Source organism: Pan troglodytes, chromosome 4 (genome assembly GCF_028858775.2).
Source record: "Pan troglodytes isolate AG18354 chromosome 4, NHGRI_mPanTro3-v2.0_pri, whole genome shotgun sequence".
NCBI lineage: Eukaryota > Metazoa > Chordata > Mammalia > Primates > Hominidae > Pan > Pan troglodytes.
This window is the reverse complement of record NC_072402.2, coordinates 37614256-37641707: the sequence shown is the minus strand read 5'-3', so window position 1 is coordinate 37641707 and position 27452 is coordinate 37614256. Positions and strand designations below refer to the sequence as shown.

At 35.6% G+C, this 27452-nt stretch overlaps 1 protein-coding gene across 4 annotated transcripts in view; it reads left to right on the top strand.

Annotated features, from left to right (window-relative positions):
- Positions 1-27452, top strand: part of SCAMP1 (secretory carrier membrane protein 1) — a 120984-nt gene that overhangs the window by 53940 nt on the left and 39592 nt on the right. For all 4 annotated transcript variants that reach the window (XM_016953097.4, XM_024356592.3, XM_063811140.1 and 1 more), the window contains 4 exons: positions 4007-4105; positions 5028-5136; positions 7262-7390; positions 10288-10447. In XM_016953097.4, coding sequence (XP_016808586.1) covers positions 4007-4105; positions 5028-5136; positions 7262-7390; positions 10288-10447 — 497 coding nt within the window. The remainder of the gene's footprint in view (positions 1-4006; positions 4106-5027; positions 5137-7261; positions 7391-10287; positions 10448-27452) is intronic.

The following is a 27452-nucleotide window of genomic DNA, read 5'->3' as shown; positions in this document are numbered from 1 at the left end:
ATTTTAAAATAGGAAGTTCGTGTCATATTGTATATACAGCTTTGTTTCATAACTTTTTTTAATCACTTATTTGTCCAAGCTTCCTCATCTTATTACATACTCTTTTAGAACTTTTAAATAGCTGTATTGTATACTTTCCTATAGCTGTATCAGTTTAACCATTTCTTCTGTTGTGTTGGACATTTGGGGTTTTGCTTTTGTAAATAAAGCTGTAGTGAGCATTCTTGGCATACATACATTTGCAAATATCTTGGATTATTTCCATAGGATATTTTTAAAGACCAGATATTCATAGTACATAGGGTATAAATACTTCTATGGCTCTTGAAACATAATGCCAAATTGTGCTCCAGGATTGCTACATGTGCTAGTGTATAATCCCACTTTTCAGTGTGTGAGAATATCTATTTTACCACATCTTTCTCAAAATGTGGTAATCCTATGATAATCATTTTAAAAATAATTATGTAAAATGTGCATTTCTTTGATTACTAATGAGGTTGAAATTTTTTGTATGTTTATTTTTCTTTTGTATTTTGTAAGCTGCCTGTTCAGAGTTTTTTAAAATGCAGTTTTTTTCAGTAACATGTTTATCTGATAATTTTGTATTGATTTGTACCTAGTGAAATGTATTAACTAATTGTTGTATATGTTGCTTATTATTTAGATTTTGCCATCTAATCTTGATTATGAATGCTTTATATCATCAAATTTCTAAATTTTTATGTGGTCAAATATATTACCTTTTCATTATGATTTCTTTCCCCTCATCTTTTCTGAATGTTTAGAATGACTTTTCTTCACGCCAAGAGCAGATAATGCCCTATAGTCTATAGAGTGTATTTTAGTGTCTTTATAGTTGTTTTTTGTCTTGTTTTGTTTTTTTTTAACATTCAATTTTTAATCCATTTGGAATTCTTTTGAGATACAGGGATTTTGTTTTTCCTCCCCCAATTTAAATAATTCTCCCAACAGCATTTACTGACAACCTTTTGTATCTCCATTGACTTGAAATGCTATCTTGATCAGTGCTTTAATTTTCATATGCACCACCATTGTGTATATTGTGTAAATTCCAATTTTGGTATTGTCAGAGTTTGTTTTTCTATCTCATGGTTTTGAAATGATATATGATTGTTTTTGCACTTCTTGATTACTAGTGCTGTTACACCTCTTTTCACATGTTTATTCACCTCTTTCTATTGCTTGTTCAGATCTTTTGCTAGTTTTTCGATTAGTTTGTATTTTCATGGATTTGTAACAATTCTTTATATATTCTGGGTAGCAATTTTCTGTTATATGCATTACAACTATCTTTTCCTAGTCCATGATTTGACTTTTTACTTTTTGTAAATTTCAGTGTAATTAAATTCGTCAATTTTGTGTGGTGTGTGTTTTCCATTCTTAATTTGACAGATACTTACTGAGCATCTACTGTTTCAGGGACTATTTTGGGTACTTGGGATAGGTCATAAACAAAATACACAGTATTTCTAGAGTTCATATTCTAGAAGCTCAAGAAATATTCATAAAAATATTCACATGTATTTTTCCCTGAAAGTGTTTAAGTTTTGCTTTTTCAGTTTTAGATCGTGAATTTACCTCGAATTCATCTTTGTATATGATGCGAAGTAAGAAATGTTTTTTTTTCCTATATGAGTAACCAGTTATCCAGGCACCATTTATTGATTAACACATTGTTTCTTCACTGTTTTGTAGTGACACCTCTGTTAGATATCAAGTTTCTGCATTTGTGTGGGTTTGTTTCTGTGTCTGTTTTGTTTATTGGTACATTTCTCTGTCCTTGCATCTGTATTACACTCTTAATTACTATGGTTCTATAATAAGCCTTGATATCATAGGTCTTCCTACTTTGTTTTTCTTCAAAATGGTTTGACCTGTTTTTAGTTCCTGCCTTTTTTTTTTTTTTTTTTTTGAGATAGACTCTCACTCTGTAGCCCAAGTTGGAGTGCAGTGGCATAATCTGGGCTCACTGCAACCTCTGCCTCTCAGGCTCAAGCGATTCTCATGCCTCAGCCTCTCCAGTAGCTGGGACTACAGGTGCACACCACCATGCCTGTCTAATTTTTTGTATTTTAGTAGAGACGAGGTTTCACCATGTTGCCCAGGGTGGTCTCGAACTCCTGAGCTCAGGCGATCTGCCCACCTTGGCCTCCCACAGTGCTGGGATTACAAGTGTGAGCCTCTGCACCCAGCCAGTTCTTGCCTTTTGTATATGCATTTTAGAATCAGCTGAACTACATCCGTGGCTTCCTTTTCAGGGCTGCTGTTAGCTGTGTCAGAGTAAAATCCTGCTATATATTGGTGGTGTCTTCTGGTTTTAATAGTTCTTAAGATCCTTGAACGTCCTTGTGCAGCTTCTTTCTTTTTTATATTTTTCTTATTCATGACCTCCCCCTTCCCTCCCTCTTCTCTTTCTTTCCTTTCTTCTTTTCTTTTCTGTTACTGTTTTTGCTTCTATTGTTCTTTTCATGTTCCCACCCTTGTTTTTTGTTTTTTTCTTATGGTCATTCTAAAGAGTACTTTAAAAATACATTTTTATTAAAGTAGTATATGGTGCATGTGTCGAGGGAAACAAATAATACAGAGGCATATAAAACAACAGCTGCAAGTCCGTCTGATATCAGGTGGCTGAGACTTCCCAGATATTTTATGGGGGCATGTATAAGTCTGTGTCTGTTGAAAAAAAGGTCATATGCAGACTGTTCTGTAGCTTGCTTTATTTTTTAATTTAATTTTTATTTTATTATTATTATTATTTTTTGAGATGGAGTCTTGCTCTGTCTCCCAGGCTGGAGTGCAGTGGTGCGATCTTAGCTCACTGCAACCTCCACCTCCCGGGTTCAAGCGATTCTTCTGCCTCAGCCTCCCAAGTAGCTGGGACTGCAGGCGCCCGCCGCCATACCTGGCTAATTTTTGTATTTTTAGGAGAGATGGGGTTTCACCATATTGGCCAGGCTGGTCTCGAACTCCTGACTTTGTGATCCACTTGCCTCGGCCTCCCAAAGTACTGGGATCACAAGCATAGGACACTGCGCCCGGCCAGCTTGCTTTATTTTATTTAGTATTTTAAAAGACATTCTTCTATCGCTAATTTATTCTCATGGCTGCATTGTATGTATATACAGTAATTTAACCAATCCCCCATTGATGGACTTGTAGATGTCTACTTCCTGATCTTGCAGCTTTCAGACACTACTGATCCTCACTGGCAAAGTGGAAGTTGGGTAATTTATTTTCTCTCTCCTTACGCCTTCCCTTTTACTCTTTTAAATTTAGTGGGGTTCTACCAAGAACTTTCCTGTATACTCTTCAGAGCACTGGCATGTAGCTTTCTCAAGAGGGAAGAGTTGGCAGTAAACCTTGGTGTAGTTCTTTTGTCTGGTTCTATCTGTATTTTACTATTAAACTCAAAAGTTCTTTTTTTTTTTTTTTTTGAGATGGAGTCTCGCTGTGTTGCCCAGGCTGGAGTGCAGTGGTACAGTCTTGGCTCACTGCAGCCTCCACCTCCCTGGTTCAAGCGATTCTCCTGCCTCAGCCTCCCAAGTAGCTGGGATTACAGGTGCTTGCCACCACACCCGGCTAATTTTTGTATTTTTAGTAGAGATGGGGTTTCACCATATTGGCCAGGCTGGTCTTGAACTCCTGACTTAGGTGATCTACACGCCTTGGCCTCCCAAAGTGCTGGGATTACAGGCATGAGCCACCATGCCTGGCCTCTATTAACATACAGTATCCTGGAGGACAGTGTTTGTCATATAGTGTTATAAGTAGCAGTCTGATTGTAGAGTTGAAAAATGAATGAGTTGGAGAAAATGGAGATGGAGAATTTAAGCAGCTCTTTGCCACACACTTGACTATGAGAGAGCAGGGAATGAAGAGATGCAGATTTTGGGAGTTTTCATTTTATTGGTGTTATACTTTTTGAAAGAAGTTAAAGTTGGATCTCTGTGTTACATAATTTTCCTTCTCTTAATCCTCCTAGCCTCCACCAGGCAGTGTGAAGATGCCTAATGTACCCAATACACAACCAGCAATAATGAAACCAACAGAGGAACATCCAGCTTATACACAGATTGCAAAGGTTAGTTCATGTTAGTTGTATAAATTCATATTGGCCATTATAATATCAATAACATTTGCTTTCAGAGCAAAATAAATCTTTATGTGGTTACATTTCTGTTGCTTCATTTTTAACTCACTTTCAACTCTGGGTTTGCTGTCTTGTCACCCTTCAAATACTCATTCCTCTTTTTGTCAGCTTATACCATTTGCTTTATTCCATTATTAGGAATTATTGAATTTATGTATCATCTCAGTGGATAAATTTTTATTGCCTTTGGTCCTACTTTTTAATGCACACTACCATTAAGGTAAAAATGATGGAATAATAGATATTATTGGGAGAGCGTTGCAATGGTAAAGTAACAGTGTTAGGAGGTAGAAGATGGCAAAAATCTGAGAAGAAAGGAGATTAATAAGATGCCTGATAGCATGTAAGGGCAAATTGAGTTATAAAGAATTTCTTAATCACATCTTTTGACCTCATTCTCCTATAACATTTAAGATATTAGAAAATATTCTTGCATTGGTGGCCTTATATATCATTTAATCTGATTAATAGGAGCCAATTCAGTTGCCCTTTTTTCTATTGTTCATTTTCCTCAACTGTTCCCATTGCCTCTGTTCTTCACTCATTTAGGCATAGAGGTCATCTTAATTTCATTTTCCAGATTACCTAAAGATTGTGACTACTTTTACTAAGAGAAGTTTTCCTCTCCTAATGGACCCAACATTCCCACTGAGAGTTTTCAGAACCCAAAGACCAAATGGACCAAATATCCTCATAATATTTTCTGTAACTATGATCTTCAGTAAATTCCTGTACTTTGGAAGTGTGTTTGAATTAGGTTTCTCTCATAGTAGAGAAGTAGGAGTTAGCATATAAATGTTAAAGTATTTTATACTTCTGACAGTGTATTCACATATTGATATTTTTTATTTAGGAACATGCATTGGCCCAAGCTGAACTTCTTAAGCGCCAGGAAGAACTAGAAAGAAAAGCCGCAGAATTAGATCGTCGGGAACGAGAAATGCAAAACCTCAGTCAACATGGTAGTATCCAAAGAAATTTGAAATAAAAATAACTTTTAAATACTTTACATTATGTCTATACTAGCTCCTAGGTCATTTGGCCTGTGGATAAAACCCTACCCTGTTTTCCTGTTCTAACAAGGAGATCAGACACAGCAGATTGCCTGTTTGATACTCTGTAGCCTTCTAATCTTGGCTGATTTGCATAGTCTTTTGTTGATAGCTTAGAACAGTGTTAGCCTCATCACACAGAAAATGAATGTGAATATGATAATTTTTGCTTACTCTGAGGCCAGGAGCCTTTGATTCTGCAGTTAGGCCCTCCTTGGTTCTGTGGACTCTTTATGAGTACATTTGCATGTACCCTACATTTGACTTTTACCTGATTTATTCAGGTTAATTTCAGATTATCTGCCCCAGTCCTCGCAAGTATTTTGTCAAATCATGTTAGAAAAATTGGAAGCCTAAGGTATTCATATGATGCCAAAGAAATAAGTGGTGAATTGTTTGCAGTGAATTCTATTAAGTTTGTGCCTGCCAAAGCACTTCAAAGGAGTCTCTTAGGGAAAGCTAGCAGTCTCTGAGTAAGAAGAGATAAAAGAGCTAGATAAGTCATTGTTAGGATGTCTGGGATAGTGATGCAATGCAAAGCTAGAACAGTAACAATATACAGAACTATTTCTTTTTAACTTAGAATGTGTAAGTCTAGGGCCTCATGAGAACACATTTATCCTGGGTCATTTTCTTGCTTGCAGCATCAGAGGTAGCATCTATAGAAGGAGAAACTAAAAGTTGAACTGGGACCAATGTTTCTGAAGTACTGTAACTAAAATCCATCCTATTTCTTTAGCACTGGCAAATACAAACTATTTCTATGAGAGTTATGTTAGTAAAGACAGTAACAAAGAGTAGGAAATTAACAATTAGACTGCAGTATGTTAGCACATTTTAGTACTTTTCCCCTCTTAACTCATACTTAAATCATCAGTACAATCCTGTGAGGGGTGATAGAGTTTTTATTCTCATTTTACAGATATGGAAACTAAGGCTCGGAGGAGAGAGTAAGTTGCCCAAGGCGACCTTGCCAGTAAGTGGCTAGCCACTTCTGGTTCCAGAGCCTCTCTTCTTTACGAGTATTCACTGCCGCTTCTCAAATAGTATGAGATTGGTATGAGAAATGAACTATATGAAATTTGAATAGTATGATAAATGGAACACAGGAGACTCATTGGGGAGAATCAGAAATAGGTTATTGTTCTTTCTATAAAAATTACCCTGGTCTGGGAAAAGTAGGTAAAATTGAATTTTTAAAAACTTTGGGATATAACATCTAAAATCGGGAAATGGCCTTAGGTGCTGTTTTTACCCTCTATTTTCATGTTTTGACTTCTTTATTTTAATTTTTTATTTCCCCCACCATTTCTCAAGTCTTATTTTTAATCTGGTTTCTTTATGTAGACACATTTTTTTCCCTTTACAGTTTGAATTTGTTTTTCTCTGCATTTTTAAAGGTTCTATAATTCTTCAGCTTCCTTATCATGACTGTTTCATGTTTTCTTTGTTGTAGGGTTTTCGTACATGTATCTTTTGGATATTATTTTTTCCCAGATTTTGAGTATTCTAAGTTTGATCCTTTGGTATTGGTTTAATCTTGGACTTAACAGAAAACTTGAAAAAATTAGAAGCTAGTCTTTCTCCACTTGAGATAGGAATTATAACAGAATTATATTTGAAGATTTAAGATGCTGAGGAGAAAATTGAAGTTTAAAAACTGGATGGCCCTTTCATGCCAGCCAGACTCTTTGGACTGTGAAATAAATCTGTTTTAGGGTAGAAGCACTGGATATGTGCTTTCTTTTTGTTTCTTGTTTTTTCTGTACATTAATGGTTCCTGCTAAACATGGTATGATATGACACTGGAAAATTATTTTACTATCTAATGTGCTCTAAGGTGATGATATTCTGAGAAAATTTTTTAAAAATCTAAAGCTTGTCTTTCAAAGTTCTAGGAATACAGAGATATAGTACTACAGTTTTTCTGAACTTTTGTTAAAATAATAGAGTTTTTCTTTATTATGAAACAAAAAATAATATCACATTTGTTATAATATAAATAACCTTTTCTTTTTCTAAAAAACATTTACAGGTAGAAAAAATAATTGGCCACCTCTTCCTAGCAATTTTCCTGTCGGACCTTGTTTCTATCAGGATTTTTCTGTAGACATTCCTGTAGAATTCCAAAAGACAGTAAAGCTTATGTACTACTTGTGGATGTGTGAGTATACAACAATTTACATCTTTGCTTAGAATTTGTATTTTTGTTGTCAAAATCCGCATTTTTATTTCAAGGATAGTATAGCAAACCAGTCTTCTTTTTCTATAGATAAAGCTTAATAATCATGATTTCAGAGTGAAACATATCATATTTAGGTACTTCAGAATTGTACTATATGTGACAATGTAAGTCCTTGGCTGAGAAAAACTTGTATATTGAGAACTGGCATTCTTTTGAGGAAAAGACAACTTCTCTGTCATGTGGGTAAAATTTTGTAAGATTCTTTTTCCTTGAAAGATGTTATCTAGACATGATTTGCTTGGAAAAAATAGTGCATACTAATTTTATGCGGAGGAAGGCCATTTAAAAGAATTCTGTTAAATGTAGGCGTTTTAGCTATTTTTAAAAAGGCATAAAATTATTACATAAACTAAGTGTTCTTTTTATAGCTTTGAGTACAGTTTACTTTTTGTTTTCAATTGCGATACTTTTATTATTGAAAGTGCTTAATTAATACAGGACATTTTGTTGAACGGAACATTAGAATATACGTTTGGGGCTCTGATGCTTACATCACTTTGAGTATAATAACTCATGGAATACTGAAACAAAATGTCAAGCCGTTAACAGTTTTACTCTGTGTGCACAGACCTCCCACTTACTCTCTGTTTCATTTTTATTCCAAACAGTAAGTCTCAGCCTCATTTTGATACCCTGTCAGAAGGGGAGGTAGCTATTGAGGGTTCTCACATGCACAACATCTGGGTTAATGGATAATTTGTAGGGTACATTCTTGATGGAGGAAATTTACTTGTTTTTACTTTATGATTAATGAGACTACCACCCTTCCCTTAATGGATGAGATAATTTTCCTTAAAATCTTTTAGGAGCATTCTTCATGTATGTCAAGTTGTTTTGGAATGTGAGAAGTGTTTCCTAATGGATAGTCTATTTTTAACTCTTCATTAGTATTTTTCGAGATATTCTTGATCTAATATCTTTTGCTGAATCCTCAGTGTCAGTAGTATATATTTTTAATATTAAATGTCTGATTCCATATATGTACATGCTAACCAACTCTTATTTAATCAATATAATATATGCATTTATATTTTATATATGTTTATTTTTTTAAATGGGCAGAAATTGTCCTAGCATTTTATTTTATTTTGAGACAGAGTCTTGCTTTGTTGCCTAGGCTGGAGTGCAATGGCACGATCTTGGTTCACTGCAACCTCCGCTTCCCGGGTTCAAGTGATTCTCGTGCCTCAGCCTCCTGAGTAGCTGGGACTATAGGCACATGCCATCACGCCTGGCTAAGTTTTGTATTTTCATCTATACTTGGAATAATTTTCATGAACTTCAAAGCGTAATTATACATATATTTTATCTTTCTTTCAGTGGATTAGGAAATAACCTAATTTGAAAATTGAAATTTAAGTTAGAATGTTCTTAAGGTCTAAAACTTTTTAAGGCAGCTGGATGCTATTTAATGCTGCAGAGTAATAATTTTCTATTTCACAATCTTCAATTCTGTTTTTAAGATCTTAACACAACCACCCTTATTTTGAGGCCAAGGGTTTTGAGTAAATTTATTATGAGCAAGCATTCCTGAGAGTTAAAAATCCTAATGGGACTAGAATAATGAGTGAGAGTGTCTCTTTTGTGATAGAATTGAATGGGATTTTAAAGTGGGAAAAGCTCCTGCATTTCTATGGCTGAAAAATTGAAGCTTACAGAGGTTAAGTGATTGGCTTAATATTAGATGACTACAACCTAAGTGACTTCATCTGGAGCTCTTTTAAAAAAAAAAACAAAACAAAACTCTAGAGCTTGTTTACTTATCTGGTGGGTTAGGTAAGAGCAAATTTAGGCATCCCAGAATGTGTGTGTATATCCTGTTTCATTAATTATTAACTTATTTGATTTGTAAAGAAATCTTAAAGTTTGAGATTTAAAAAACTAGATCCAATAGGTTTTCCCACTTGTTAATTTTAATTCAAGTAATTTGTTGGCATATTTTTATTGATTTGATAATTTACATTAAACATCATTTTAGCTTATATAAGAATGTACTTACTATAATAAATTCAGCCTGTGAATAAATTTTTAAAAAATCCTTTGAAACAGTTATTAATTACAATGGGTCAAAGTAGTTCTTTAGGATCATGGTATAGTTAGATGTTACTCAGATTTTTTGTTTTTGGTCTGTCAGGGAAAGCAATTATTAACAGCATATGATGAATTTGTCAACATCTATTTGTGTTAACCAAAAGAAAAGCCTGCCACAGTAGCTAAAATGTATCATGTTGTGTGGGGGAGTGAGGAGGGGACTTAATAAATTTAATCCTCTACCAAAACGCAGGTTTTTTTCAGGATTTTACAAATGGACAGCTCTATGAAGTTGAATGAACAGTCCTTATACATTGACTATATAGTCACTAGAAATTGCTACTGTATTAGTATTTTTAGTCCAGTGTTTAGTCTGCAGCCCCATTCTGTAAAGATATGGTTCTTCCTCCTAAGTCCTGGGTCTTTTCCTGGCAGGCACTGCTTTTCTTCTTGGGCTTCAGATCAAGAGACATCACGTTTCCTTTTCGGGAAGAAGCCCTTAAGGTAGTGCGCCTCTGGTTTAGCTACATCATTGCCTCTGAGGAGGAGAGGGCCAACAGGATTTTTGCCAAACAGTACATGTATTAAGACTTGCTTTCCTGTGTATACTCTGTTTTCAAATCAAATCTGTAAGATACAACAGTGTTTTGAAAAATATAAATGGAAACATGGAGTAGAATACATTTGCTCTTAGGAAGTATTTTTTTATTTACAATTTTTTGTTGGATGAATTCATAAATTGAATGTAAATCTTTCTTTTTCTATTTTGTTTTCTGATTCCACAGTCCATGCAGTAACACTGTTTCTAAATATCTTCGGATGCTTGGCTTGGTTTTGTGTTGATTCTGCAAGAGCGGTTGATTTTGGATTGAGTATCCTGTGGTTCTTGCTTTTTACTCCTTGTTCATTTGTCTGTTGGTACAGACCACTTTATGGAGCTTTCAGGTAAAATGTGTGTACTTTAAAATACACTCTTTAAAACCTGTGAAGTAAATAATTCGTAGTATACATTAAAGGGAAAATTGATGTATTTTCATTAAAAAATTCTTGTATTGTTGTGTAACATACCTTCAGGAAAGTTCAATATAGCATGCCTGTGTATTCATTGGATTTTGTAAGTCATAAAATTCCATTTTTTTCTCCCATTTGATAAAAGACCAAACATGAAAATTGATGGAAAAATAAGAACAGTCTTAGAAGTTAATATTTATAAAATATTCTCTTCCATATGTTATACTTTAAGGAAAATTTTGCTCTTTGCCCACCCCACCTCCCAAATCAAAATCCCAATTGGTGCTTACGGTTTTAATTTTTAAATTAACCTAAGTAAGGTAAATATACATGCAATATTTAAAATGAGCCATTTACACCTAGCAACTTGGATTATTTTCTTTATAAATCCATTTTAGGTTTTTTCAAAGGCAGCACCATTTTAAAAACGATTTATGCTACTAGGTTAGGTATAATGCTTTTTACATAGTATATTTTAATCAGTGGTTAGGGTTAACATTTCCTTAGCGCATGTTCTGTGGGATATTAATAGGTGCTGGGGGGAAAAAAAGAGCTCATAAGCTTAGTAAATTTGGGAACAGCTGGATAATAAGGTTAAGCAAGTTTCTTCATTTCAGGATTTCTTACACTCTTTAAGTACCTAGTATGATTTGTGCCTTATGACTTGACCATGCAACCATTATTTTTCTGTGGAGTACTTTGTTGAACTATTGCTTTAAGAAGTATTGGGAAATACTGATTGAAATGATAGTCCTATATGGGTTCATATATTTAATAGTTTTTTTAACTCATTTTTATTTGAGTAAATTCTTGTGAATAACAAACCATTTCAACTCTCGTGAATAAGGGGTAACATTACTAGGATATATGCGTGTGTTGTTTAAAGGATATATTAGGGAAATTAGAGGCCCACATTTAAGTGTTCAGTATGTTTTGCCATTGCAACCTAAAATCTCTTTAGTTAACCAGAATGTGTAACACACACGCGCGCGCGCGCGCGCCCACACACACACACACACACACACACACACACACACAGAGTTAGAAACCCAGATCTGTAAACAGATGAGGGAAAAACAGAAGAGAACAGGAGATGGGAGAACATTAGGGAATTTGGAGAGTAAATGTATCAGACAATGAAGAAGTAAATTATTACTTAGAAATGGCATAAAGAGAAGAAATGATGAGAGGAGGAGTGAAGGGAAGAAATGATGGGAGAAGGGAAAGGAGAAAAGAACCTTTGGATACATTGAAATATGGGAGATTGGTTGCCAAGGAACGGGGAGAGCTTCTCCTGTAGAGATGGGTTGGAGAGTAATGAAAGGAACATAGTTACTCCTTGCATGATCTGAGTTATTGCTGTTATTTTCTTCGTTATCTAAGCGTGGCTCACGAGGCTTTTTCTGTTTTTTGTTTGTTTGTTTTGTTTTTGTTTTGTTTTGTTTTTTTGGACATCTAACCTCTGCCTAATGACCTCCATCACATTACCAATATGTTATCGATCTGTGATGATGCTGGCTGGTAGGAGTGAGGATATCTTTATGAAACTTTTCAAAAAAGTGACCTGAGACTAGGGAATTTGAATTTTAAACCTTCTGTTACTTATGTAGCCAAAATAAATGACTAAAAGCCAGCTTTGTGCCTTTTATTTCCTGAAGTCACTTGGTATCTTTTTTTTTTCCCCCATTTTGGCAGTTGAAATAAAAATGCTTGGTGGAACATTTTTACTTCTGGCATTATTGATCCCTAGGCTGAGTTCTTAGCTGCATCTCAGTCTTTTAGAGTATATACAAATATATTAATAATCTGGTTTTCACTGTGCAGAGTAGAAATGAGAGGAATACTTTTTTTTTTTTGAGATGGAGTTTTGCTCTTGTTGCCCAGGCTGGAGTGCAATGGCTTGATCTCGGTTCACTGCAACCTCTGCCTCCTGGGTTCAAGCAGTTCTCCTGCCTCAGCCTCTCAGGTAGCTGGGATTACAGGCATGCACCACCATGCCTGGCTAATTTTGTATTTTTAGTAGAGACAGGGTTTAACCATTTTGGTCAGGCTGGTCTCGAACTGCTGACCTCAGGTGATCCGCCCACCTTGGCCTCTGCCCACCTCGGCCTCCCAAAGTGCTGGGATTACAGACATGAGCCACTGCACCCAGCCTCGAGAGGAATACTTTTTATGGGGAAAGTTGAATTAAAGTATTTATAATCATTAATATACCTTCCTGTTATGTATCTTTGGCATTTCCTTATATTGATATATTTACAGGACTTTGTTCTCCATAAGGTAAACTCATTGTAAAAATCTCAAGGAAAATTATATAGTGAAGTTTCAAATGTATGTGTTTTTAAAAGTTAAGTTTATTAGGTATCAGGATTAAACATGAAGTTGTCATTTTGTTATTTATGTAGTTTACAAAGATTGTAACTTGGGGCTGGGCATGGTGGCTCATGCCTGTAATCCCAGCACTTTGGGAGGCAGAGGCTGGCGGATCACATGAGGTCAGGCGTTTGAGAACAGCCTGGCCAACATGGTGAAACTCCATCTCTACTAAAAATACAAAAAATTAGCTGAGTATCGTGGCATGTTTCTGTAATCCCATCTCGAGGCAGGAGAATCGCCTGAACCCGGGAGGCAGAGGTTGCAGTGAGCCAAGATCGTGCTACTGCACTCCAGCCTGGGCGACAGAGTGAGATCCTGCCTCAAAAAAAAAAAAAGAAGAAAAACAACAAAAAAACCCCAACTTGGTCCTGAATTTTGTACTTCCACAAATCACTAGGCATTATGCAAATACATCAAAATATTAGGTAATTATTAACAAGGCAGCATTATTGTTGAATGTTGTTGAGTAACTATTAGAAACAGACTGAGAAAGAGTATTTGCATAATGCTTAGTGATCTTGGCTTCCCCACTTAAAAAGCTGTGCGGTTCTGAGCACATGCAGTAAAACTCAGAGCCTCAGTTTGTTAGGTTTAAATGAGGGATATTTGTAGAGCTGAAGGAAGGATTAGAGATAATGTATGCAAGTTTTGCATTATAGATGGTGAATAAATGGTAGCTGTAATTAATTTTTAACTTTCTTTGGACCCTCTTAGATTTTATCATTTACATTTTACGATCTACAAGTGAACTGTGATTTGTTATAGATTATATTTTACAGAGCCATTATTTGTAGCTTTGAAGACAATTTTCAAAATAGTACTTTCTCCCACTTTTTAATTATGATGTATTTAATGCATACCAAAGAATACCTGAAACACAAGTTAAAAGGCATAATAATGAGTCATCTATGAACTGTGAGCCCACTGGTCAATTTAAGAAATGGAACATTATCAATACCGCTGAAGCACTGGTATGTTTCCATTTCCCTGCTCCATAGGTAACCATTAGGTTGAATTTTGATAATTTTTGCTCATTCTCTAGCATAATTTTAGTTTTTCGTATATATTTGTACTCCCAAACCTTTTTTTAGCTTGTAGAGAATATTTTTAAAAGTATTTTAATATTTATAAAAGTGATACATCTTTGTATACAGGTTATTTTATATGCAGTTTTAAGTAACTGTGTAAATACTTTTTTGGTAAAATAAAGACCCGTTTTAATCCTTTTCTACCAACAGTTCTTGCCGCTGACTTATGTGGGCATCTACCTTTATATTTTAAATAATGCTCATATACTGCCATTCCTTGATTTTGTTTAAGTAGCTTTATTAGGATATATTGTATATACTATAAAATTCACCCACTCTTATGGGAAAATTCAATGATTTATTTTATTTTATTTTACTTTAAGTTTTGGGATACATGTGCAGAACGTGCAGGTCTATTACATAGGTGTACATGTGCCATGGTGGTTTGCTGCACCTATCAACCCATCATCCAGGTTTTAAGCCCCGCGTGCATTAGGTATTTGTCCTAATGCCCTCCCTCCCCTTGCCCCCCACCCCCTGACAGGCCCTGGTTTGTGATGTTCCCCTTCCTGTGTCCATGTCTTCTCATTGTTCAACTCCCACTTAGAGTGAGAACATGAGGTGTTTGGTTTTCTGTTCCTGTGTTAGTCTGCTGAGAATGATGGCTTCCAGATTCCTCCATGTCCCTGCAAAGGACATGAACTCATTTCTTTTTTATGGCTGCATCGTATTCCATGGTGTATATGTGCCACATTTTCTTTATCCAGTCTATCACTGATGGGCATTTGGGTTGGTTCCAAGTCTTTGCTGTTGTGAATAGTGCTGCAATAAACATATGTTTGCATGTGTCTTTATGGCAGAATGATTTATATTCCTTTGGGTACATACCCAGTAATGAGATTGCTGGTCAAATGGTATTTCTGGTTCTAGATCCTTGAGGAATTGCCACACTGTCTTCCACAATGGTTGAACTAATTTACACTCCCAACAGTGTAAAAGCGTTCCTATTTCTCCATGGCCTTGCCAGCATCTGTTTCCTGATTTTTTAATAATCACCATTTTAACTGGCATGAGATTGTATCTCATTGTGGTTTTAATTTGCGTTTCTCTAATGACCAGTGATGATGAGCTTTTTTTCATGTTGGCTGCATAAATGTCTTTTGAAAAGTGTCTGTTCATATCTTTTGCCCAATTCAATGATTTTTAAGTAAATTAATAGAGTTGTGCAATCATTACCACAATCAGTTTTAGAACTTTTCCATCCTTCCCAAAATTTCCCTGGATTCATTTGCACACAATTCTCATTCCTTTCCCCTAGCTCCAGGAAACCACTGATCTGTTGCCTGTGTCTAAAAATTTCTCTTTTCTGAGCATTTCATGTAAATGGAATCATAGAACATCTAGTCTTTTGCTGTTTTCTTTTACTTAGAATAACGTTTTTGAGGTTTATTCGGGCTGCAGAATGTGTTAGTAATTTATTTCTCTTTAATTGTTAAATGGTATTCCATTGTATTGTTACATCACATTTTATTTATGCATTCACCAGTTAATGGATATTTGGCTCTTTTCAACTTTTGGCTTTTTGGATAATACCATGAATATGCATGTGTCTTAGTTCATATTTGTTGCTCTAAAGGAACACCTGAGGCTGGGTAATTTATAAAGAAAAGAGGTTTACTTGGCTCGTGGTTCTGCAGAGTGTACAAGAACAATGGTGCCAGCATTTGCTTCTAGTGAGGACCTCAGATTGCTTCTCCTTATGGTGGAAAGCAAACGGGAGCAGATGTGAGTAGAGATCATGTGGTGAGAATGAAGAAGCCAGTTGGGGGAGAGGTGCCATGCTCTTTTTAATAGCCAGCTCTTTTGGAAACTAATGGAGAACTTATTCCTTATCATGAGTACTGCACCAGGCCATTCATGAGGGATCATGAGGGATCATTCATGAGGGATACCCTCATAACACAAACACCTCCTGCTAGGCCCCACCTCCAACATTGGGAATCAGATTTCAGTGTCAGGTTTGGGGGATCAAAAATCCAAACTGTAACAGCGTGTACAAGTCTGTCTATGGCCATATATTCATTTCTCTTGATTATATTTTTAAGAGTTACCGTAACAATATTCCTAGGAGTGGCCTTACTGGGATGAAACTTTTTTTTTTAAAACGTGTCTAAATTTTTAAGAAACTGCCAAACTGTTTTCTAAAGTGGGTGTGCCATTTCACATTCCCATCAGCAACGTCTGAGGGTTCTAGTTTCTCTGCATCCTCACTAACACTCATCTTTTGTCTTTTGATTATTGCCATTTTAGTGGGTATGTAGTAGTATCTTGTGGCTTCAATTTGCATTTCCCTAGTTACTGATGAAGTTTGAGCACCTTTTTATTTGCTTATTAGACGTGTGTCTTTTTTGGTGAAATGTTTGTTCAAGTTTATTGTCTATTTAAAAAATTTGGTTGTTGACTTCTTACTATTAAGTTTATTTTTAAAATATATTTTGTTGTAAGAGTTCTGTATTGGAGATATAAGTTGTTTTGTTTTGTTGTTTAACAGTTTGCAGATATTTTATCCCAGTGTGTGACTTCTTAGTGGTGCCTTAAGAAGCACAAAAACATTCAATTTTAAGAGTCTAATTTAACTATTTTTTTGGTCTTGTCTGGTTAGTATCATGTCTAAGATCCTTTTGCATAACCCATGGCCATAAAGATTTTCTCTTATATTTTCTCCTAGAAGTTTGTGGTTTATCTCTTGTGTTTAGGTGTATACTACATTTTGAGTTAATTTTTGTTTATTGTGTATGAGGGTTATTGGTCTTTATTTGTGTAAGGGTCTAAATGCATCTTTTTGCTGTGGATATCCAAATATTCCTCCACTATTTGTTAGAAAGACTATATTTTGTAAATTATCTTTTTGTACTTCTGTTGAAAAATCACTTGTCCATATATGGAGAGGTCTATTTTTGGACTTTTCCCATTGAATTGTTTGGACACTTTTCTTGCAAATCCATTGACCAGTGATGTAGGATTTATTTTTGGACTCAATTCTGATCTGTTGAACTATGTGCCTATCTTTATACCAATATGCCTTTCTTGACTAATGTTAATGTTGCTTTATAGTTAGTCAGTCTTTCGACTTTCTTCTTTTTCAGAATTGTTTTGGCTATTCAGAGTCCTTTGCATTTCATTTAAATTTTGGACTCAGCCTGTTTCTACAGAAAATAAAAAATAAAAATAAAAACCCTGCTGTGATTTTGATAGGGATTGAGTTAACACTGTAAGCCAGTTTGGGGAGAATTAATACCCTGACAGCATTGATTTTGTGAATATGGATTTCTCTCCATTTATTTATATTTTTATAATTTCTCTCAGCCATGTTCTTCAGTTTTAATTGCGCAAATCTTATACTTCTGTTGTTAAATTTGTTACTAAGTATTTTATCCTTTTTATGTTATTTTAGGTGGAATTATTTTAATTTCCTCTTTGGATTGTTTGTTGCTAGTAGTTAGAAATAAAGTTGTCTTTCATATATTGATCTTGTATCATTCTACCTTGCTAACCTCCTTCACTAATTCTAGTAGTTTTTGTGTGTGCATGTGCTGGTGCACATGCATGCTCAAGATTCCTTGGGATTCCATATATATTATGATAATGTCTTCTGCAAATAAAAATGTTTGCTTATTCCTTCCAAAGTAGTTATCTTTAATCAATCCACCTTCCTTTTTTCCTCCTTTTGCTTTATTAAACTGGCTACAGCTTCTAGGATAGTGAGAATAGAAGTAGGAGGAGTAACATCCATGCCTTATTCCCAATTTTAAGAGAAAGCATTCACCATTAAGGATGATATTGACTGTAGATTTTTTTTTTTGTAGATGCCCTTTGTTGGTCTGAGGAACCTCTCTTGTGTTTCCAGTTTGTTGAGTTGGTTTTTTTTTTTTTTTAATTTTTTTTATCATTAATGGTGTTGGATTTTTCCAGATGCTTTTCTGTTGCCATGATCTGTGGAGATAATCATGTGATCTTTGTCCACTTACTCTGTTAATATGGTGAGTTACATTGATTGACTTTTGTAAACCAACCCTGCATTTCTGGCATACTTTCCATTTGGTCATTTTGAGTTCCTTCTGGGAGTTGCAATGAGGGTGCTGATTTTTATGATTTGCCCTACCTTGGTTGAAATACGTTTCCGACGGAGTTGCGGGGAATGAGAGCAGTTCTAGGCAAGAATGCCACAGACTCATGCTGTTCATACCAGAGTTCAGTAGTTTCCATGAATAGATGTTTCTCAGTTTGTTATGTTGTGTGCCTTTGGACAGAATACTGAAATGGCTATTTTTGAGTTTGATCCATATTTATTGTATTTTGAGAAGCGGATTTGTTGACTTCCTCATTCTGTCATGCTGGAAGTGAATTTCCATTTCTTGATTTTTAAGTTTTAGTTGTCTTATACTCATTTGCTGCTATGGAGAATAAAGCTTCAGCTTTTCTAAAGCTTATGTTGCCCCTTTTCCCCAACACACATGCATCTTTTCTCCCCACAGTCCTTCTGTTACATGGAACAATGATTTTAGGTTAGACTAGTATTTGGAGTTCTTTATTTATTACTATGTAAATAGTATTTACAGTATTTATTAATAAATACAGTATTTATAAATAAATAGTATTTATTAATAAATACAGTATTTATAAATAAATAGTATTTATTACTATGTAAATAGTATTTACAGCTGCACTTTCTAGTATATCGTTATTATATTTTGTTTTTTGTACAGCTGTATTGCTACAGTAAATGCCTTATTTTGATCTGTTGCTTTATTTTACACACATACACACTCCTTCCTTCCCTTCTGATTCTTTCCATATTTTCTGGCAAGATTGAAAAACTATGGTTCATCCTTTCTGTTTATATAACCAGAAAAAGAGATTTTTTTTCCCAAAGCGAAGTCTCAAACTCTTCATGAGGAAAGGTAATATTCTTTATATAACTACAAGAAGAACCTAGTGCTTATCAGATTCTCTTACGTTTATATATAAATATATACTGTTTTAGAGTCTACAAATCATGTTCAGTACTTTGTATTATTTAGTCTTTATGGTCTTTTGGGCAAATTATTAGGAACTGAGGTTTTAACCCAGATCTTCAGACTAGAAGCTTAGGATGTTATGTTCCTTTCTACTTTATTATATTTACATTATCATTTAGTTTGCAGTGAATCCAGGTACATCAGTGATTTCCACACAGTAAGTTAACTGACTTTGGAATATTTACTAACAATGTTTATTTCTTGACTAGCTCTTTAACCAGTGTAGTTAGTATTTGTTACAAAGTTCTCTGCCCACTGAGTGTTGAGAATGTGGAGAAGATAAATAGCTTGTTAACTTTGTATGCAGCTTATTTCCTAATAGCTTTTCTGAGTATGATCTAAGGACTCTTGGGGCCTTCCTTTCAGAGAGCTTAGGTTCCTCCCTTTTCTAACCGTATACATATGTGAAGCAGATTTCTTCATTTTCAACCAACACAACGTATTGTATAACAGATTGAGTGCAGATACAGATATAAGAAACCATATAGATATAACATTGCTAGGAATTTTAAAACTCTAAAATTAACACTCCTGCATGCACTTGAAAGAATATATAGCCTGTTCTTGTTGGGTAAAATGTTCTGAAATGCTTCAAAATATTCAAAATGCTTTTGTACTTTTTTTTTTTTTTAGCATTTTGTAAAATGTTCAAAATGCTTTTGCAGATGCAACTATAGGTTGCCAACCAAAAAAGCTACTTTATATATGAAGTTGACAAGTCTATATATTAAGTTGACAGTCTCTTTTAATTAATGTGCTTATGCCATTTATATTTAATATAATTACTTATCTGCTTGGATTAAAATCTGTCATTTTACCATCTATTTTATGTTTATTCCAACTATCCTTTGTTTCTTTTCCTTTCTTTTTGCCTTTTTTTTTTTTTTTGGATCAGTTGAGTATCTGTTAATGACTGTCTACTCCCCTATTTCTTCATTATTTATATCTCTTAAAACTGTTTTTTAGTGATGCCCTAATTTTTACAATATATGTCTCTAATCATAGTCTGTATTCAAATAATATTATTCTGCTTCATATGTACTGTAAGGATCTCCCAGCAGAGTACTCTCAGTTCCCCCTTCCCAACCTTTATACAGTTTTAAAATGTATTTTATTTTTATATATGCTAGAAACACACAGTACATTACCTTTAAAGAATTTTTTTAATTTGAATGGGTACATAGGAGGTGTGTATATTTATAGGATATATGAGATATTTTGATACAGGCATGCATTGTGTAATAATTACACTATGGAAAAAGGGGTAGTCATCCCCTCAAGCATTTATCCTTTGTGTTACAAACAATTTAGTTATACTCTTTTAGTTATTTTAAAATCTACAATTATTTTGACAACAGTCACCCTGTTGTGCTATCAAATACTAAGTTACTCATTCTTTCTAATGATTTTTTTTGTATTCATTAACCATCTCTACCTCTCCAGTGCCCTGGCTTCTGCCTACTACCCTTCCTGGCCTCTGGTCACCATCCTTCTTCTATCTCTATGTGTCACTACTTTTGCTTTAGATTTTAATTTTAATTTGCTTTTGATTTTAAAAGAATTAAATATAAGGAAAAATGAATTTTACGTTGGCCTTTATTAATACCATTTCAGCACTTTTCATTTGTGTGTGTGGGTGTATATGTGGAGATCCATGTTTTTGTATCATATCATAATCTTTTTGCCAGAAAATTTTTCTTTAATATTTTTGGTAGAACAGGTCTGCTAATAATCAGTTCTCTGATTTTTGTCTGAAAAAGTCTTCATTTTTTGTTCATCTTTGAAAGATATTATCAATAAGTATAATATGGGTTCACAGGTATTTTTATTGTTTTTACTTTCTTTCGTACTTTAAACACATCATTTTCATCCGTTCTGGCTTGCAAAGATTCTGGCTAGAAGTCCACTATAATTCTTATCCTTATTTTTCTGTATTTAGTGTGTCTTGTTTTCTCTGTCTGTCTTTAATATTTTTTCTGTATTTCTTGTTTTGGGGTGTTTGAATATGATGTGTTAAAGTACGTGTGTGCAATGTGTGTTATGTATATGTGTGTGTTTCTGTTTATCCTTAGTGTTGTCTAATGGTCTTGGATCTCTGGTTTTGAGTCTTCATTAATTTTGGAAAATTCTCAGTCATTCACTGTCTCTTCACATATTTCTTTTGTAACTTCTTTATCGTCACTTTCTGTAATTTTTATTACATATGTGTTAGAATTTTTGATATTGCCCCACGTCTCTTAGATGTTCTATTCTTTATTTCCATTCTTTTTTACTTTTGCATTTCAGTATATGTAATTTCTATTTTCAGTTTCACTGATTCTCTCCCACCCTCAGTTTTGCTGAGTATATTGGTGAGCTTCTCAAAGGTACTCTTCATCTCTGTTATGATATTTTTCATTTCTACCATATCCATTTGGTAATTTCCTATATCTTATATATATGCTAAGATGCCCCATCTCCTCATGCATGTTGGCCACCTTTTTGACTAGAGTCTAAGAACATATTAGTCAATTATTTGAAATTTTTTGTCTGATAATGCCAACACCTGAGTTATATGTGAATATGGTTTTCTTGATTGCTTTGTCTCTACATACTTGACAGTGTGTCTTTTTTTTCTTGCTTCTTTTTATGCCTCATAATTTCTTGTTAAAAACTAGACATCTTTTGAAGACGGTAGAGACTGAAATAAATAGGTTTTGTGCCTTAAGTGGGAGGTAAGATGGGATAGCAAAGCCCATCCTTCTCAGGGCACAGCTGAAGACCCACTGGACATGGCTTTTCTGTTGTGCTAGGCTTTTAGTGTATGGATGGTGTGCTGCTGTGGTGGGGGCAGGTGTCAGGTAATTCAGTCAGAAATTGATCTGGGTTTGGGTTTTTGCTCGCCATGACTGCCCTCAGTACCTCAGAGACTTCAAATTACTTTGGTGTTACCTTATGTTTAGAGTGAGGCCTGCTTTTCCAGAAGCTTTTTCTTGGTGTTTGCTCCATTAGCTTCAGGTTTCTCCTTTGTGCCTGCCCCTCAGAGAGGGCTTCTCTTCGCACACTCTTCCCCCAGGAGTAGAGTGCTGTTACTTGTTACTTTATACTTGGAGCATGGTGGGCATGTTGGGGAGTTAGGGGAGGAGGATATTCTTGTTCTGGTTCAGCCTCAGCCTTAGGCAGCCTGTGTCTCTGGAGTGGAGAGATCTGCCCTTCTCAGTGATCCTGCCCCACCACCATCTCTAAGGTCTCTGTAATAGATATATTCCTGTCCCACCTCCAGGGTTAGAGGATTTTTTTTCCTGTGCCCTTTCCCCAGCTGCAGTGGGTCTTTAGCTGTGCCCTGAGGAAAATGGGCTTTGCTATCCCATTTTACCTCCCACTTAAAGCTTTTGTTTGGAAGAGTTAAAGGGGAGTTTTGGTGGCTGCTCTTTGCCTCCCCAAGACCTGTACCCTGAATGAGGCCAGCCTCCCGTCTTTCTTCTGAGCACCTGGTGAGATCTGTGGAGAAGAGCCTGTGAGTGAGTGGTGATACCCATGTAGCTTTGGCTCCTGGGGGTTCTGTACTCTCTCTAACCAACCTTTCATCTTAGAGCAATGCATCACAAGCTTTAGCTGAATTCCTTTTTGCTGGTCTGTTCCAGGTAAACAAGTGCTAGTCTTTTATCTCTCTTTGAGTTATTTTTGGGGTTGTTTGCCCTTTGATGGGTGTTAAGCTGTGATTTTGCAAATGAATGTTTGTTATGAGAGTTAGAAACAGTGGTCTTTTCCACTTTTCTACGTCCTAAGCTGAAGCCTTCCCCTACTACATCTGAGAGATATAGGAAAGTTCCTTCTTAGACACAGATACATTTACTTGGTGGTCCTCCTCTTCCTCCTCCTCCCTTCCTTCCTTCTTTCTTCCTTCCTTTTCCTCCTCCTCCTTCTTCAGAAGTTTTAAAAGCACTTCAGTTTTTCTTTTTACAATCTATAAGGTTTTTAAAATTTTTTTTAACATTTTGTTTTTACGTCTATGAGTTTTCTTTTTAAAGGTAAACCTGTTTGTGAAGATAATCATCTTGTGCTATATGGCATCATTTGCACTTCGGAGTAAATCACTACTGTCAAATATCTCCTTCTGAAAAACTGTGATGCAGAAGGAAGTGTTAGCTTCCAGTTTGAAAATCCCTGTTACTGTTACAATATTTGAGGTTTATAATAAGTATAAAAATAACATAAGAGGAATGAGATTACCTTTTTAAGAATACTTTTTGATGAATCAGTTCTGGATTCTGGATTCTGTGTGTATTCTATTAGCTGGATATTTTGTACACATCTGATTTTTAAAAGGAAATATGGATAAATGGTAGCATTATTCTAGAACAGCAACAGTAGGTATGTCAGAAACATGTATGGTGTATCTAAGAGTAGTTTAGAGGTAGAACAGAGCAGGATGAAACATGTTTACTTATTTCATACATACGTAAATATAAGTTATATATAGTGTTGACTTAAATCATGAGATCTATAAATATAGAAAAGGAGAGCTTTATTTCTTACAGAGGATTACAGCCTGCAGGCTTATTAACATGACCTACAATATGAAGGTTTTTAAAAATTTTTTATTATACTTTAAGTTCTAGGGTACAAGTGCACAACGTGCAGGTTTGATACATAAGTATACATGTGCCATGTTGGTTTGCTGCACCCATCAACTCATCATTTACATTAGGTATTTCTCCTAATGCTATCCCTCCTCCAGCCCCCAACCCCTCATTGTGTGATGTTCCCCGCCCTGCGTCCAAGGGTTCTCATTGTTCAGTTCCCACCTATGAGTGAGAACATGCAGTGTTTGGTTTTCTGTCCTTGCGATAGTTTGCTCAGAATGATAGTTTCCAGCTTCATCCATGTTCCCGCAAAGGACATGAACTCATCCTCTTTTATGGCTGCATAGTATTCCATGGTGTATATGTGCCACATTTTCTTAATCTAGTCTATCATTGATGGACATTTGGGTTGGTTCCAAGTCTTTGCTATTGTGAATAGTGCTGGAGTAAACATACGTGTGCTTGTGTCTTTATAGTAGCATGATTTTTATAATCCTTTGGGTATATAGCCAGTAATGGGATGGCTGGGTCAAATGGTATTTCTACTTCTAGATCCTTGAGGAATTGCCACACTGTCTTCCACAATGGTTGAACTAATTTACATTCCCATCAACAGTGTAAAAGCTTTCTTATTTCTCCACATCCTCTCCAGCATCTGTTGTTTCCTGACTTTTGATTGATTGCCATTCTAACTGGCGTGAGATGGTATCTCATTGTGGTTTTGATTTGCATTTCTCTGATGACCAGTGATGATGAGCATTTTTTCATGTATCTTTTGGCTGCATAAATGTCTTCTTTTGAAAAGTGTCTGTCCATATCCTTTGCCCACTTTTTGATGGGGTTGTTTTTTCCTTGTAAATTTGTTTTGAGACTTTTGTAGATTCTGGATATTAGCCCTTTGTCAGATGGGTAAATTGCAAAAATTTTCTCCCATTCTGTAAGTTGCCTGGTGACTCCGATGGTAGTTTCTTTTGCCATGCAGAAGCTCTTTAGTTTAATTAGATCCCATTTGTCTATTTTGGCTTTTGTTGCTACTGCTTTTAGTGTTTTAGTCATGAAATCCTTGCCCATGCCTATGTCCTGAATGGTATTGCCTAGGTTTTCTTCTAGGGTTTTTATAATTTTAGGTCTAACATTTAAGTCTTTAATCCATCTTGAATTAATTTTTGTATAAGGTGTAAGGAAGGGATCCGGTTTCAGCTTTCTACATCTGGCTAGCCACTTTCCCCAGCACCATTTATTAAATAGGGAATCCTTTCCCCATTTCTTGTTTTTGTCAGGTTTGTCAAAGATCAGATGGTTGGATATGTGTGGTGTTATTTCTGAGGCCTCTGTTCTGTTCCATTGGTCTAAATATCTGTTTTGGTATCAGTACCATGCTGTTTGGTTACTGTAGCCTTGTAGTATAGTTTGAACTCAGGTAGTGTGATGCCTCCAGCTTTGTTCTTTTTGCTTAAGATTGTCTTGGCAATGCAGGCTCTTTTTTGGTTCCATATGAACTTGAAAGTAGTTTTTTCCAATTCTGTGAAGAAAGTCACTGGTAGCTTGATGGGGATGGCATTGAATGTATAAATTACCTTGGGCAGTATGGCCATTTTCACGATATTGATTCTTCCTATACATGGGCATGGAATATTCTTCCATTTGTTTGTGCCCTCTTTTATTTCGTTGAGCAGTGGTTTGTAGTTCTCCTTGAAGGGGTCCTTCACATCCCTTGTAAGTTGGATTCCTAGATATTTTATTCTCTTTGTAGCAGTTGTGAATGGGAGTTCACTCACAATTTGGCTTTCTGTTTGTTATTGGTGTATAGGAATGCTTGTGATTTTTGCACATTGATTTTGTATCCTGAGACTTTGCTGAAGTTGCTTATCAGCTTAAGGAGATTTTGGGCTGAGATGATGGGGTTTTCTAAATATACAATCATGTCATCTGCAAAATTTGACTTCCTCTTTTCCTAATTGAATACCCGTTATTTCTTTCTCTTGCCTGATTGCCCTGGCCAGAACTTCCAACACTATGTTGAATAGGAGTGGTGAGAGAAGGCATCCTTGTCTTGTGCCAGTTTTCAAAGGGAATGCTTCCAGTTTTTGTCCATTCAGTATGATATTGGCTGTGGGTTTGTCATAAATAGCTTTTATTATTTTGAGATACGTCCCATCAATACCTAGTTTATTGAGAGTTTTTAGCGTGAAGCACTGTTGAATTTTGTCAAAGGCCTTTTCTGCATCTATTGAGATAATCATGTGGTTTTTGTCTTTGGTTCTGTTTATGTGATGGATTATGTTTATTGATTTGCGCATGTTGAACCAGTGTTGCATCCCAGGGATGAAACTGACTTGATCATGGTGGATAAGCTTTTTGATGTGCTGCTGGATTCAGTTTGCCAGTATGTTACTGAGGATTTTTGCATCGATGTCCATCAGGGATATTGGTCTAAAATTCTCTTTTTTTGTGTGTATCTCTGCCAGGCTTTGGTATCAGGATGATGCTGGCCTCATAAAATGAGTTAGGGAGGATTTCCTGTTTTTCTGTTGTTTGGAATAGTTTTAGAAGGAATGGTACCAGCTCCTCTTTGTACCTCTGATAGAATTCGGCTGTGAATCCGTCTGGTCCTGGACTTTATTTGGTTGGTAGGCTATTAATTATTGCCTCAATTTCAGAGCCTGTTATTGGTCTATTCAGAGATTCAACTTCTTCCTGGTTTAGTCTTGGGAGGGTGTATGTATCCAGTAATTTATCTGTTTTTTCTAGATTTTCCAGTTTATTTGTGTAGAGGTGTTTATAGTATTCTCTGATGGTAGTTTGTATGTCTGTAGGATCGGTGGTGATACCCCTTTATCATTTTTTATTGCATCTATTTGATTCTCCTCTCTTTTCTTCTTTATCAGTCTTGCTAGCAGTCTGTCAGTTTTGTAGATCTTTTCAAAAAACCAGCTCCTGGATTCATTGATTTTTTGAAGGGTTTTTTGTGTCTCTATCTCCTTCAGTTCTGCTCTGATCTTAGTTATTTCTTGCTTTCTGCTAGCTTTTGAATGTGTTTGCTCTTGCTTCTCTAGTTCTTTTAATTGTGGTGATAGGGTGTCTATTTTAGATCTTTCCTGCTTTCTCTTGTGAGCATTTAGTGCTATAAATTTCCCTCTACACACTGCTTTAAATGTGTCCTAGGGATTCTGGTACGTTGTGTCTTTGTTCTCATTGGTTTCAAAGAACATCTTTATTTCTGCCTTCATTTCGTTTTTTACCCCATAGTCATTCAGGAGCAGGTTGTTCAGTTTCCATGTAGTTGAGCGGTTTTGAGTGAGATTCTTAATCCTGAGTTCTAGTTTGATTGCATTGTGGTCTGAGAGACAGTTTGTTGTGATTTCTGTTCCTTTACATTTGCTGAGGAGTGCTTTACTTCCAATTCTGTGGTCAATTTTAGAATATGTGCAATGTAGTGCTGAGACGAATGTATATTCTGTTGATTTTGGGTGGACAGTTCTGTAGGTGTCTATCAGGTCCGCTTGGTGCAGAGCTGAGTTCAAGTCCTGGATATCCTTGTTAACCTTCTGTCTCGTTGATCTGTCTAATGTTGACAGTGGGGTGTTAAAGTCTCCCATTATTATTGTGTGGGAGTCTAAGTCTCTTTGTAGGTCTCTAAGGACTTGCTTTATGAATCTGGGTGCTCCTGGATTGAGTGCATTTATATTTAGGATAGTTAGCTCTTCTTGTTGAATTGATCTGTTTACCATTATATAATGGCCTTCTTTCTCTCTTTTGATCTTTGTTGATCTGAAGTCTATTTTATCAGAGACTAGGATTGCAACCCCTGCTTCTTTTTGCTTTCCATTTGCTTGGAGGATCTTCCTCCATCCCTTTATTTTGAGCCTATATGTGTCTCTGCAGGTGAGGT